Source organism: Gymnoscopelus microlampas (genome assembly GCF_963454915.1).
Source record: "Gymnoscopelus microlampas genome assembly, chromosome: 3".
Classification (NCBI taxonomy): Eukaryota; Metazoa; Chordata; class Actinopteri; order Myctophiformes; family Myctophidae; genus Gymnoscopelus; species Gymnoscopelus microlampas.
This window is the reverse complement of record NC_139940.1, coordinates 34,434,795-34,450,033: the sequence shown is the minus strand read 5'-3', so window position 1 is coordinate 34,450,033 and position 15,239 is coordinate 34,434,795. Positions and strand designations below refer to the sequence as shown.

General features: G+C 41.7%; 1 protein-coding gene across 1 annotated transcript in view; it reads left to right on the top strand.

Annotated features, from left to right (window-relative positions):
* Nucleotides 1–15,239, top strand: part of LOC311042768 (eukaryotic translation initiation factor 3 subunit H) — a 59,469-nt gene that overhangs the window by 31,204 nt on the left and 13,026 nt on the right. Inside the window, exons 3-5 of the mRNA XM_084053757.1 lie at nt 5,122–5,289; nt 9,829–9,928; nt 12,168–12,317. Coding sequence (XP_083909883.1) covers nt 5,122–5,289; nt 9,829–9,928; nt 12,168–12,317 — 418 coding nt within the window. The remainder of the gene's footprint in view (nt 1–5,121; nt 5,290–9,828; nt 9,929–12,167; nt 12,318–15,239) is intronic.

The window sequence follows — 15,239 nt, the reverse complement described above, 5'->3', positions numbered from 1 at the left end:
CATATATGGGCACAAAAGGTGGCATGCCCGTGTAATATTGTTGTACAGCTTCATTCGACCAAACCCCGCCCTGCCGCCCTGCGATTGGCTGAATACAAAAACGAGAAAACGAGGACTCCGCCCCCAGAGGGGACGGTGGGGGCATTTACAGTCTAATACAGAGCAAAACCTTGGTATTTCGTGTGGTCTCGTGGCGTGCCTCACTAGGCGTAAGACTGCCGACCCTGTGGCTCGAGTTCGAATCCCGCTGGGGGCACTCTTTTTTCCAACAACCGCAGACAACTTTTTTTGGCTAATTTTGGACCATGACGGAGGCGCGCCGACTCAGCAGACCTTGAGGCCAAGGAGTCGCGCCCGAGCGCCTCCAGGCGCGAGTGCCCGCGACGACCGGCCGATGGTCTGCTAGTCCACTAAGCGCCGTCCGATTTATGTACAACTGTCACTCAAAGTGACCACTGGCCAATCACAGCACGACTTTTCCGGGTCTGGGGCGGGTCTTGGCAGAATGAAGCTGTATATCACTATCACGTGGCATGCCCAAACCTCTAGTTGTTATGAAGTTAATACTAGGGCATTTTCATGGGTTGTGTATATCTATACTAGTTTAAAACCTTAATTTAGAAAGTAACCAGAAAATAATTAAATTTAATCAGCTTTAATCATTTAGTTGGGGAAATTCACATTGGGCCCTTCTAGTCACCATCTCTAGTTTCAAGGCTTCCACCACTTTCACCATCTCCATTTTGTCCACATACTTTATGTATGTATGAGTCATTGAGTCAAAAGCAGTTTTTTTTTTTTACATTTTGGCATACTGCTTTGTTTACTCTGACAATATTCTATCACACACCATCATTGGAGAGCCACATGCACGGAATCACGGATACAAGCAGACGGCAGATGCGCACATACCCTAGTCACTGTCATCTAGCCACCCACCCACATGTACAGAGTTGTTTTTCAGGTGATTTGGCTCTGCAAGAATCTCTGGTGTCATTAGATCAATGTCTGACTGGCTGGCCCACCACTATCTTCTTAACCCATTAAGACCGGGAAAGAATGTGCCGTGCTATGAGCTTGTATATCTGCTCATTTTTGGAAAAATTTTGAACATTTTGTGCAAATCTTTGAATATATATAAATTTTTAAAGCAAACATTAACACTCAAATCTTTGCCTCTGGGGATTCTACAAATGTCTTCTAAATCAGTTTTTTGAAAAAAACTTATGTTGCTATAATATCAGTGGTGCTCAAACTTTTCATGTCAAGGACCCCCAAAATTATGTATTTGGCCGCCAACCCCATCTCAAAATATTGTGTTCCAGGGACCCCCAGAAGTTGTAACATGAAAAAAATATATATATATTTGCACACATTTTCACGATAAAAAAAAAATAGCCAACGAAATCTTAAAATGACACCGATGCGTTCACGGTCTTAATGGGTTAACCGACTAAGTCACATGCACACCAAACACGATAACGATAACTATGAATGTGTTATAAAGTCTACACTACAACTATAACGATAGTCGTAAACTATATCGTTTGGATGACTTTCAGAGTGATTTTACGAATGATGACAAGTTAAAATCCACTAGAAGGACATCTGGGATGCAAGTGGTCTCACTCACCCTCGAAAGGTTGCGCAGTGCGTCTTTGGTGCCACTGTTACAGAACTTTGTCGTTCATCATTGTTGACGCTCACATAATTATCGTTATAGTTATTGTGCTTGGTGTGAATAGCCCTTTAGCCTGACTGAATGCCTGCAGGTCTGTCTGGTGTGTCTGAACAGTCAATATCATTTCAGTTCGAAAGACTGGTGGAAAGTCATTTTGCATAGCTAATCATGTAGAAAGACAGAGAATTGGACGAGGTGGCAGGCTCCACGGGACGTAAAGTTGTATTTGGTTTGGTATCGAGTCAGTGAGAAAGGTGAGTGGATCGGAAGGCACCCACTCATTTTGTTGAGATGGACCTGAGCCTCTGTCCACCTCCAACGTGGCCTGGAGTCTGCTCGCAGCCTGCCTCTCTGCCTCCCTCCACCACATGTCCCCCGCCTTCTCTCTCTCTCTCTCTTCTTTCTTCCATCGTTCTTTCCATCTCCTCCGCTCGTCCTCCTCTTCGTTCCCTCTCCGCTTCCTTCTTTTGTGTCACTAAGCGTGTCTGTCACTAAATAAAAGGCAAGATCGAAGGCCCAGATGAGCTGACAGGAGGGAAGGGGACCGTGAATGGAGCCCTTCAGTTTGACTTCAAGTCTACCTCCCATCCCTGTCTATGTCTACACTCGTCCAGGCACCGTTAAAACGCAACAAGATTTTATCTGTTAGTGTGTGTGTGTGTGTGGGGGGGGGGGGGGGTCTGGGCTCTTCTCCATCTACCCTCCATCCGTCTGCGGACTCGCTCACGCTCGGCAGCCGCACAGCCATTTCTTCTCTGGGGCTACGGAGAAACTCAAGGTGTGGGGGACGTGATAGTGAGAGAGAGGAAAGTTTGTTTGTATAACGCATTTTTAACAACAAGGCAATTAAATGCTTTACACAAAACATTTATGGTATTAAGAAAGTGCAAAAGAAACATTATGAAAGGGCAATTAAATACAATTAAAATTGGTTATTAAAGACTAAAGATAATAGAAAATAAGAATAAGCTGAAATAAAACGCAAATTTATCAAAAGCCTCAATAGAAGGCACCGACACCCCGAAAAGTCTTCAGCTTTGATTTAAAAGAACTGTGAGATGTAGCAGACCTGCAATTTATAAAAGTATGTTCAAGATATGTGATAGTGGTAAATAAAAACTGAATGATGTTTCTCTTAATTTGGACCCTGGTGACAAAGCTGACCCGTCCCAGACAACGTGATGCATCTGGATGGATCATAACGTAGCATAAGATCAGAAATGTAATTTGACCCTGAACCCTGAAATGCTTTATAATTTGATATAAATTATTTGACAGACAGGATTCATTTATTGGTCTTAGTGAGGACTCGAGCAGCAGCATTCATCAACTGCAGCTGTCAGATGGATTTTATTAGGGAGATCTGTGAAGACAGAAACATTGTTACAATATTTACAAATCCTGCTGATATCCTGCATAAGTCCTTTAATCCTTGATAAACTCTCAAGAGGATAGAAAGCTGAGTTTGTAATTGTCTTAATGTAGCTGTTGAAAGTCAGGTCATTAAGTCTATAACTACACCAAGATTTGGTTTGGTTTGGTTTGTGGTGAGGGGACGATTGAAATCTCATGTAAAATACATCTAACCTAGGTTTTATACTAATCCTGTGTTACTTATTACTGTAAAGGCCCTGACATACCATGCTGATATTGAGATGTCGAAATAGCATCCAAAAATGGGGCCGAAAATCAGTTGTAGAATGTGCGATGTGTACACTGCGTCAGTGGTAGTGAGTTGTCTTTATGGTCCAGCCAACCGATTTTAAATGTTGAATCGGCGGCGGAATGTGTCGATAAGACAGGGGACTAGAGGGGTAGAGAGCTCTCAGTCGCATTTGCCCAGTGCGAACCGTAAAAATTATTTGGACAGCACACAGAGCAGGATTGAGGCAGAGGGTGAGATAGTGTGAGTGTGTGTGTGTGTACGTGCGAGAGTGAGAGTGAGAGATGCACAGACTTCCCAGACACACTTCTGGAAAAAGGATGTCACGATTGATCAGATCATGACAGAAATAATTGTATTTATAATGGTTGATAGCTCCTTTAGAGATCATTTTGTGCCCATATATCATCTGGGTCAAACATGCATTTTCACCACGCGTTTGCCATAGTGCAGACTGCACAGAACAAACGGGGAGAAAGGACGAACAGCATGTTAAAGGTCAACGTCGCAGACAAACAAGTAAAACCCTGCTCACTGCAGGGGTGTGTTCAACAATTCAGTAGGAGATGTATTTTCTCTCAGGCAGTTGCAGAAAAGCCCCATGAAATGATTGTCAGCTCAGCTGTAGTCTGTCTGTGCGGTGTGTGTGAAGGAGTAACCTTTAACACCTGACGTCTCCCAATCTGATCTCCCGACAATGCGACATAGTCTGTAATAGTGTGGAAAAGTCAACTTGTTGTGTCAGGGCCTCAAGAAGAGTATAGTAATGCACCCGTGGGTCAATTTAACATTGTACAAAGGAGTTTGCATCACTACTCTAGCCAAAAGAAAAACAAATAAGCCATGCATGACTGCACCAATGACATACAGAAATTGTATCTGAAGTCAGTTCCTACTGAGCAACATCAGCACTAGGGCTGAGAAATATGCTAGTCTGAGTTAAGTGTTCTTGTTCCCTTGTTTCCTCTCTTAATTTGACTCTCAGTTAAATTAACACTCAGGATTTTGCTGTGTTCCTCTGTTCCTTCCTCACCTCACCTGCCTTTTTTTTTTACCTTAACTGTGTTTCTCTCCTGTTTTTCCCCAGCTCTCTCCTCCTCCTCTTCAGTTTACTCTTGTTAACGGCCCTAGCAGGAGAGGGATGTGCTCTACAGACTGGGGTCTGGGGGCCACAGCTGCCCAATAACACTCTGATTTATCAACCTCTTCGTGCCAGCCTACATGGGGGTGCTGCTTCTCTCCCGCGCGTTCGCCTCGGTCGTTACTTACCGCCAGGCAGCCAGGGCTGTTTGTATTTCTGGCTGTGCGTCCTCGGGATGTGTCTGTCGTAATGAAATGGTTCTGTGCATAATGAATCCCGCCTCCTCTCCGGTAGCTCGAGCCTGTCGATGTATCCATCCAGCCTTTTTGTCTCTCTGGGACTGTGTTTAATGTCCGCCTGGAATGGAATGGATGTGCGATCCGTGATTTTTGGTGGTGTAGGTTTATTTACAAACCTCCCACAGGCTGCGGATGGAGAGATGGCAATAAAGCTTGTTTTTTCCCCTCAGTTCCTCTTTATTTCTTTTTCGCCCTTATATAATCTTTGTTTATGTTGACACCTCTTCACGTCAGCCCCCCCTCACACATTGTGTCCAGTTCCAGATGGAGATGAGATATTAATGGGAAAAAAGGGAGGATTTGTTTTTCAATTATTACAATTAAGAAAATACTGAATTTAATGTTGTCTTTCCTCTGTTCCATCCCCTCCTCTTTTCCTCTCTCTCTGGCTGTCCAGTACAATACCAGATGGAGATGATGCGTTCTCTGCGCCACGTCAACATAGACCATCTGCACGTGGGCTGGTACCAGTCCACCTACTACGGCTCCTTCGTCAGCCGGGCACTGCTCGACTCTCAGTTCAGCTACCAACACGCCATTGAGGAGTCAGTAGTCCTCATCTATGGTAAGCAGGCATAGACAGGAAAGGACAATGTCTGAGCAATGACAATTGGTGATAAGCTGTATTCCCTCGTACCTTTTTGTATTCCCAGACGGGGGGAAAATGGGCACAAGTTGGACCTGTAATAAAACAAGAAAGAAGGTTTGCAGACTTAGGCTCCCTTAAGTGCAATTTATTGGCACATCCACCAGTGATGTTTCGACTCGAGCTAATGCTGTTCATCAGACTCGTAGTGGGACCTGTCATGTGAAATGGAAATGCAACTATGGCCCCAAAATTCTAGCCTCATTCAAATGACCTAGATGAGCTTGCACCTTTGGTTACTACATGTGTGTTACTGTTAACAAGCTGAAAAAAAACGACCAACCTCTAGAGTAGTCAGGCCCATGTAAAAATGCTTGGCCATGACTCCACAAGGAAATGTAACCTTCACGTTGTGCTAAAGATGAATCGGTAATGAGATCTGGTAAAAGTAGAACTTTAATATTTTACAAGTAGTAATTGGAGAGGAGCAAAAAACAGAATGCCTAATTGGGCATCATGCCAGTGATTCTGGGCCGGTCTAGTTAAAGCTTTGCCTGCAGAGATCTATCCTGATTTATTGCTTCCGCAGTGTCAAGCTAATTAAATACGTTTTCATGGCCGTCAGTAATGAGGGGCAGTGTTCTAAACTGAATAGACCTATCGCTGTCCTCAACATGAGGGTTTGATGCCATCCAAAGTGCCTCCATGCAGCTTGTCATCTGGTGTAAACACAAATATTCCTAGGCTGATCTGACATGGTGATAAAAATGACTGAATTGTGTTATTTTTGTGAAGGCAATTTGAGAATAAAAAGGCACATTGACACATGGAGTGAGCCGTTTTTGGCACAGAGAAAAGTTTCCTAACGGCCTCGACACCACATGGATAATGGCGCCCCAAAATGACATGCCACAAGGGGCTGCATTTCCAGCCTGCACCCCTCCAGGCAAGTTTAAGCTCAGCTATGATGACAAAGTAGGAATGGACAAAATGTAGGGATTATATTCATAAAGTACCTTGAGAATAAGACTTAGCAGAGAGGGGTTTATGACTAGGCATTAAGCTGTAGAGAAGTTTATGTGGTGCATTCTGATAAAACTGTCAGCTGGTTTCCTCCAGTTGGGCCCATATTCAAAAAGTATCTTTCTATGGCCACATATCAGCTGACCATCTGGCAGTAATGGGACCTGCCAGACGGGCAGGTCTAGTTGTGGGCCAGTCTGGGCATCATTATATGAAACTGTTTTATTGACATCTACTTGTATGAGGATATGACGACAGTGGGCTGCACAACTGAAGCTTTATTGTCATCTGTCAGAGCAAATCATTCCGTCATTCAGTGATGAGCACTGATGATGACCACCGGTCCATGCAAAGTGGAAGGGGGCTTCAAGGCCCTGGATGCAATCAGTACTTTAGTTCCCCTAATTGAAAAATGATTCTCATCTAGGATATTGTTGTTCTCTTCCATTGTGATTTGTATCATATTAGTACATGGACCGTTTTTATCTTCTATGCAGTAGTGGACTCCTGAGATAAAATAATACTACATCCAAAACGCTTTGTTTTTTCCCTTGTTAAGCTACAGAAAATAGGGCAGAATACAGGACAGCGATTGAGGGGTCAGTCATGGCTTATGCATACGATATTAAAGTTTTTGCTATGATTAAGCAAATCCAAATATAATTCAAGTCCTATATTCTTATGCTTTCTATAAATAGGACCCCCGTTGACAAGTCCTGTCATCTTTGTCCCTGGTTCATACCTGCAAAGTCTCAGCAGTGAGTCAGCGATGTGACAGATCTAGGGAAATAGTAGTGTATATTTCAGGTATTCTAAAGAAAAAACAAAGGCTCCTTTATTTAGCTTAATCTTTCAAGATATGTATCTTGCAAGTGTCTCCTTTGATGCTCATCAATGGACAAAAGGAAGCTCATGTCACATTAATGCATGTTTGACATGCATAGCACTGCTGTGAAATGTACCTCCTTGTTGTTCATCAAGCCAGTTAGTCCAAAAATATACACGTACTGTAGGTCTTACAGCTTAGGGCCCACAAATAGAACTTACTGACCTAAAAAGATCGTATTATTTAAGTTGACAATGTTGATCTGCTTGATCCAATTTCCAAACCAAGAGTATCAGCAACTGGAGTTAACTCTTTAACCACATAAGCCCCATTAAAAAATTGCAATATTACAGATCGGCTATTTCATTTCTGGCCAAAATAGGGATGTCTGGGTTAAAGACTAATAAAAACTGCTCTTGATTGGTGCCAAATGTCCGCACGTTTTGATCTATGCATACCTTCATCAGAGCACACATGATTCAATAATGTAAAGGCAGGTAGAAAATAGCCAATCCCGTTCTAATCAGCGGCAGTATGCAATACAACGGAGCACACCCTGGTGCTAGAAGCTCCACCTCTTGGGAATTGTAGTAATTAATGGAGCACTGTGAGGCATACAAATGAAAGCCATACTTGGAAGATTTTTTTTTCACACTCCTTGAGCATATCCTTGGTCACAATGGAGATATATACAGTAATTAACGATTGATGCCCCGAAATAAATGAGGTATATTTTCATCCCAAGTCCCCAAAAGTCCAATCCCTATCACTTCCCATCAAACAAAAACGTAATGCGTGATTACATCAGCAAGCCCCTAATATGACTAAAAATGAATCATTATTTCATTCATCATTGTGATTCCCATTCCTCTACACACAGCTATTTCTCATTATGGAGTCACTATGGGACTGCTACTCTGTCCCTGTTTTACACGTAAACAGTACACTAAAATATGTATTTACACCAAATATTATTTTCAAAATGTTTATTTTTTATTTTTTTTATGGACATGCCTATATATGGTATGGGAATATACTGACGACATCAGGGATCTCCAGATATGGGCATAAAAGGGACATGGACAGACTGATAAAGATATCCATTTATGGGCTTAAAGGGGACACACAGACGTTATTGCATAACCGGGTGGGGCAAGCATTCCCAACTTGCATTGTCCCCGGCATGCATCGTTTCGGAGTAAGCCAGTGCCCAACGGGCACCACATACTAGTAGATGGGGCTTTGAGAGGGATCAGGCATAAGCTATCGTAAATCATGCATCCCCTAAGCTAATCTAAATTCCTGGTTGGTTATGAAAGAATTTACCCTGGACTGTTGCCCCTCCCCCCAAAAAAACACCTCATAGTTGTCATGTCATGTGCTTTAATATTACACTTCCATGATGGGCCAAGATTAATGTATGTTACCCAGCTGAGTTATGAACTTGTGTGATCTGTTCTCACCACCCAGGCAGCCATCCGCTCTGACCATCATTCATCCAGTCAGCTAGGGAGGCAGTCGTCTCTCATTTTTAACGAGAGCCTCTGTTAATGTCAATCAATAATGAAACGCTTAATGGATCAAAGCGCTTCAAAGGCATTGACATTATCTGTCCCCCCCATCCCCCACCCCTTAACGTTCGATGCTTGCTGGTCATTTGATACATATGAATGAATCAATCAGCTCGTCTACCAGCAAGCTAATAATTTCTTCTCTCTGACAGCTGTGAATTAGCCGGGTAGCTTGTTAAACTAATTGGTTAAGTAGGTTTAGCATGATAGCAGCTTTTTCTTATGAGGGGTGAACAGTTCAAGACGTTCCACTTGAAGGCTATATAGTGCTGCTAACATGTAATATCCATTAGCTACCCCTGAGCGTTCATCACAGTGGCTTTTCGTCCTACAGTTAACTGTCTTGTTAAATGAGTTCTTTTTCATTGCTTTCGCATGTTTTAATTATGAAATTAGTTCAGTTTGGAAATTAAACATAGTCCTTGAAATTATACAAGTGCGTTGTTCCACGGCTTCATCTGAATAGGTTTTGACTGTGTCCCATATGAGGAAACTGCAAGAACCCTACGTATACATGTGGCTTACCTTTTGCTATTTGGAAAACGGCAGAAAATAAACCGGTACATGAAAAAGAAAAGCGAAAAAAAAATAACCTTGCCTGCCAAATACAAATTCTACACCAGCAATGAGATACAGAGCTAGCCGACTGAAGTAGAGACGGAAAACCAAGGTCTCCTCTCTATTCTTATTGTGTATTGATCAACAGAGCGGCAGTGCTGCTGGAGCATATATAATTTGTGGGAGGTGACATAACATGAAAGAGACTAATGTTTCCTTGGAAAGACACAATAAAGCAGGAAGGTCTTCATATTTATCAGGGACCTTTTAGAATAGTATACTACTGGTGTACAACCAATGGCTAAAATATTCTAGCCATATAAACTGAAATAATCTTCATAACAGGGGAAAAAAATAAAAAGGTATATATTATTTTACTTTTCATGACGAAAATATGGTCTCCAGTGTAGTACGGTACTAACGTAAAGCAACCTTAACTACTATTGTAAGATCAACGTGGTGAAAGAAATTAATTAAAAAGCACAGAAGTTAGTAGGTAGTTTTTGTTAACCACTTTGTCTTTCTCTGTGTCCATCCTAGACCCAATCAAAACTGCCCAAGGCTCCCTGTCCCTCAAGGCCTACAGGCTGACCCCTAAACTTATGGAAATCTGCAAGGAGAAGGACTTTACACCTGAGGGGTGAGTTGCTAAAGAACAGAGTCATGCATTAGCTACATGCTAAGGAACTTTATGTTAAGTGACAAAGGTGTGTGTGTGTGTGTGTGTGTGTGTGTGTGTGTTAATGTGGGGAGCCAGTTAGTAGCTGTTGGGAGATGGATGATGATGATTTATCAGATCACCTTTGCCCGTCTAATAAACAAATGTACCATGTTTATGCTCTTTCTGACCCCAAGGCGTAGCCTAATTGCTTTTAAATTGCAGCTAAAAATGAGTGTAATGAGGGCCATTTTCCAAATGGTTCCGAGTAGTCCAAGTGCACAAACACAGACACACACACACACACACACACACACACACACACACACACACACACACACACACACACACACACTTGCATACATATAACCTGAATTATTTTTGACAAATGTAAAGAAAAGAAAAAAGTTGAACCAAAAAATGTTAAGTTTAAATTTAACCACCCAGTGGTATTAAAACAAAAAGGGTTACCCTCTTGGTATCTACTTTCTCTCTCTCTTTTACCTGTATCTCCATGGCCTACCGCTCAATTATTGACCCAGTGTGTTTGGCCTGTAGTCAATCCTACTAATTTCTGCAGCGTTTCATTAGTGCCTTGTGTGTGTGAGTTATTATAGGGCCAGTATGTAGCTGTCAGTGTTCCCAATAAGCCTGTGATATAGAGGGGGCAGTTAAGGGCAGGTAGAGACAATATCGCTATGCAACACCGAACTAGTCTCCATTCCATTATTTCCAGGGCGAACAGGAAATCTGAATATGAATTATCCCCAAGTCATAAAACTTCAAAAGCGCCTCAGGTTTTTCTTTTCTTTTTCATTTTTTTAACATAACTACGTCAGGGAAGGTGGCCTCTTTCATTTGAGTGTATTTGATGTTACATAAGCCCACAGATACGTTTTTTTTCTTTTTTTATGAAAGGGAGAGAGATGAGCGGTTAATGGAACCATTGCTTTGAGCTCCCCTCCACATGTACAGGTCTATGGAAGCAGCATTGAATAGCCTCCACATGCACAGGTCTATGGAAGCAGCATTGAATAGCCTCCACTCCAACAGACAATCTGCAGTGTCAAATTAGCCATCCTGAGGAGTCCACTTCACCTATGGCTTTATCCAGCAGGGCCCACCTAGAAAAGATCATGACATACATTACCTATCCCCACAGTTCCCACTAGGGTAGGGTTGAGGGATTCTTCAGTCTAGGCCATACTGTCCTCATACTGCCTTCTCCCTGACCTGTCGACTACAGATCGAGTCCTTGGGCACTTTGAAGGTCATAATTCATGGGCACAATTTGAAAGAAAGGTATATAGACATTTTTTCTAGTGAGTATGACCAACGGTGTTTTTATCATTATAGATGATCTTTATAGCACACTATGTTATCCATATTGATTTGGTCCTATAAGCCAATCCCCGCCCCCACTGAAGGCAATATTTCCATTTCTGCAGAAGCTACCTGTCATCTTAAAGTTTGCTTCAGCAGACAGTTTATTTGGAATTCAAAACAACATCCTGCAAAATGACCAACAAGGAGCAACATATACGACGGTCATAAACTTGTTCTATTCTGGCGCAGTGCACCTAACAGATGAATGCAATGAGCCTATTGATCCCATAACAAGCACAACGTATCTAACAAGCCAACATTGGAGCTATACAAAATTTAATTTGCACTTCATGCACTGTGAACTGCAGTACAAACCTCAAGTGGTGGGGTAAATAAGGCAGTCATTCAGTGTTATTGGATTTACATGAGACATTGTTAAACTTGGAGATCTATTCTGTGTTAACAGCACCATGTCAGATAGAGCCAGCTCAAATAGCGAGAGAGTTGGAGGGAACGTGACCGAGTGCTGATTTGCACGCTTAACAGGAGTAAATGAATACATTTGGCTATTTAAGCAGACTTGTTCACCAAGGCAATTAAGTTCATTCTTGGTTGGTCCGTCCTTTGTGGATTGAATGCAAATGTTGTATTTTGTATTTATGTAATCCTTGCTCCCAGTGTAAATCTTGTTTTCTTTGCTATTGTAACTATGTTGTGCTTTATATATATATTGATATGTTTCTGAACATGGTACAGGTCCTAACCTTTTGTTTCTTCTTCTTTTCTCTACTCATTATCCTCTTGTATCTCTCTTTCCCTTCCTTTTCTTAATTATTCACACCCAAATCTCCCCCTCTTGTGCCTTGTTATCCCTTCTTTTCTCTCCCTCCATAAGCCTTAAGAAGGCCAACATTGGATTTGAGCACATGTTCGAGGAGGTGCCCATCGTGATCAAGAACTCCCATCTCATCAACGTGCTCATGTGGGAGCTGGAGGAGAAGTCGACGGTCGCTGACAAGCACGAGCTGCTCAACCTCTCCAGCAGGTCAGACAGCAGCTCATGCAACAGTGGGTGTAGAGTAGACGCTACCGTATAGCTAGTCTCGCGTAGCCAGACAATTGGAGATCTCCGCCTACAGACCGCACAGGTCCAAGACCTGTGGGGTAGTGAAGTCACAACCCACTGCCAGCTATTGTCAGTGGGTTGTAAAACCAACCAACCAACCAAACTTAAACTTTTTGTTTTGTATTGTTCTAGGGTCTTAACTTAAAGACCCTAGAACTAGGGTTGTCCGATATTGGCTTTTTTACCGATTACCGATATACCGATATTGTCCAACTCTTAATTACCGATACCGATATCAACCGATACCGATATATGCGGGGATTATTGTGATTAGGGTAAGCTCAAATTTCATATCACACACACCATATACAGTAAGAACTCCTGTAACTTATTTATAAAGCAAAAAAAAAAAAAAAAAAAAAAAATTTTTTTTTCAAAAACCGATACCGATATTTTCCCGATATCAATTTTTATGGTAATATCGGCCGATAATATCGGGAGGCCGATAATATCGGACATCCCTACCTAGAACAATACTTGTATTTAGGTGTTCTGACAGGACAGTGAAGAGAGACAGGCTTGAACCTGGGACATTGTGGTCAATACATGAACTGGTTGAGCCACTGGTGTCTGGGGTCCCATGTCTTCAGAAACTGTAGGGGACCCTTTTGAATCATCCCATGTCACCTTTGCTTTGACACCTGTGCTCAGCCCGGACTCTCCCAGTCAACAGTCAAAATCAAACTCATTTGTTATACCCATTTGTTTAATCAATGCCATCATACATTCAATATAAATAACAACAACATCCAACAACACCCAACAATTGACAAATGCCTCATGAAAGGAACGTTTTTAAATGTCACAGTATCACTAAAGGCTGGTTTCATTGCATTGATTGATCACAGGCCTAAATTAAAATTGATTCAATTTTGGGGAACTCCCTGCTCCTTAATCTATGTCAGCTAAGCAGTTTAGCCACCATACCAGGGCCATAACAGTGTTTATGGTAAATCATTATTTTGTAGTACTTATTGTAATGTGCACAACATTATTTTAGTTTGTAAGTTATGAGTCATAGTACATAGTATTATTAAGTACACTTAATAATTATTTTTTTCATGCTCACAAAATATTCACAAAATATTTTGGTTCTTGTTGCCAGCTACACCTAAATAGGATATATGTAAATTAATTGTAATTTTGCCTGTGATTAATCCTCATCCTTGTGACTAATCGTCTGAATCAAGATCGTGTCACATGAAAATATCAAGGCATGTTAAACAGAAATAAAGAAATGTATGCTGCACTCCTTTATGCCTGGGGGTGGGAGGTAGAATGTGGGAAACGTGTCATTACTGATCTCTGTGTGGTTGAGCTGCCACGGTATGAAAAACATGGCCTCCTGCACTCAAGTGTGGGTTTTATAGTTGTTTACAAGCACCAGCAACAAATGTATTGTTCTTTTTTTAGATTTATTTTTGGCATTTTATTCTTTATACCAGACAGATACAGCGAGCAGAGAGACGGGAACGGTGAGAGAGAGGGGGGATGAGGGGGTTTGATTCGAACCCATGTCAGTTGCAGGAATAACTAGCTTTTTATGAGACATGCACTGCATTGCACTCCCACACAACTACTTTCTTTACATTTATAGGTTGAACTATAGTGTTAATGTATCAGTATGTTGATTGATCTAGAAACATGCCACGCAAAAAATCATACTAAACAATACAATTTGTAAAAGTTCAATTGTTTACTGTTGATGGTGGCGTGCGCAGCTTTGTTGATATTAGGTCAATTCATTCTGAGTCACGGACTGGGGTTTGAGAAAACATGCCTGAGCTCCTGACTAGGAACTGCAATCTTAAAGGCTGTTATACTAAAATGTTCCTAGTAGGAATCCTGAGTTTTAAACTCGGCATCAATGTGCTTATGTCATTTTTTTAACATGGTGGTTTTACATGGTTTTACACCTCAATTATCGGGAGTTCCGTATCATTCTATCATTAAAACCGGGAAAGCATCTGTGTCACTTTAGATTTTTTTGTTTTGTTGGCTAAAATAGCAGACGTACAAGCTCACATCACACGCTCCAAGCTTGTACATCTGCTATTTTTGTACATTTTAGAAAAATCTTGAAAGTTTGAGAACTACTGATTTAGAAGGCATTTGTAGAATCGTCCTCATGGGGTTTAATGGGTTAATATGCATATTCAGGACTCGCAGGTTCTCACCATCAGGAGAATTGATCTGCAGTCATTTATCACGATATAGCTTGCAGCTACTGCTGTGAATGGAGCAACAGATGTGAAGCTGCTAATCTAAAGCCTTCCAGTGGGTGGGTATGGGAACCTGGCACTGTATCAACTCCATGTGTCATACATACAGTATGTGCTGCCTGCTATGGTGCAAAACGCACCATGCTTCCTTGTGCACTGTGGTGCAGCACAGCGGGGGTTGTTGTGTTTTTGCACTGTTTGTCACTGTCACATTAAACAAGCAAGCCGTGAACTAAATGAGGTATCCAGCGTGTAAAGGTATCTAGGATCAGGGCCAGCCCAATCATTTGTTGCAAATTGTCAAATTGACTTAACCCATTGAGACCTGAAGCCGATTCTACAGTCTCCTAAATCTCAACAGCTTTCTGAAAAACGTATATTTCAATATCAGTGGTGCTCAATCTTTTTCATGTCAAGGACCCCCAGAATTATATGTATTTGGCCGCGGGTGCGGACCCCCATCAAAAAAATTTGTTCCAGGGACCCCCAGAAACAAAGATTTGAGTTAAAAATGTTTGCTTTAAAAATATATATATATTCAAAGATTTGCACACATTTTCACGATTTTTCAAAAATAGCAGATCTACAAGCTCATAGCGCGGCACTCGCGCTATGAGCT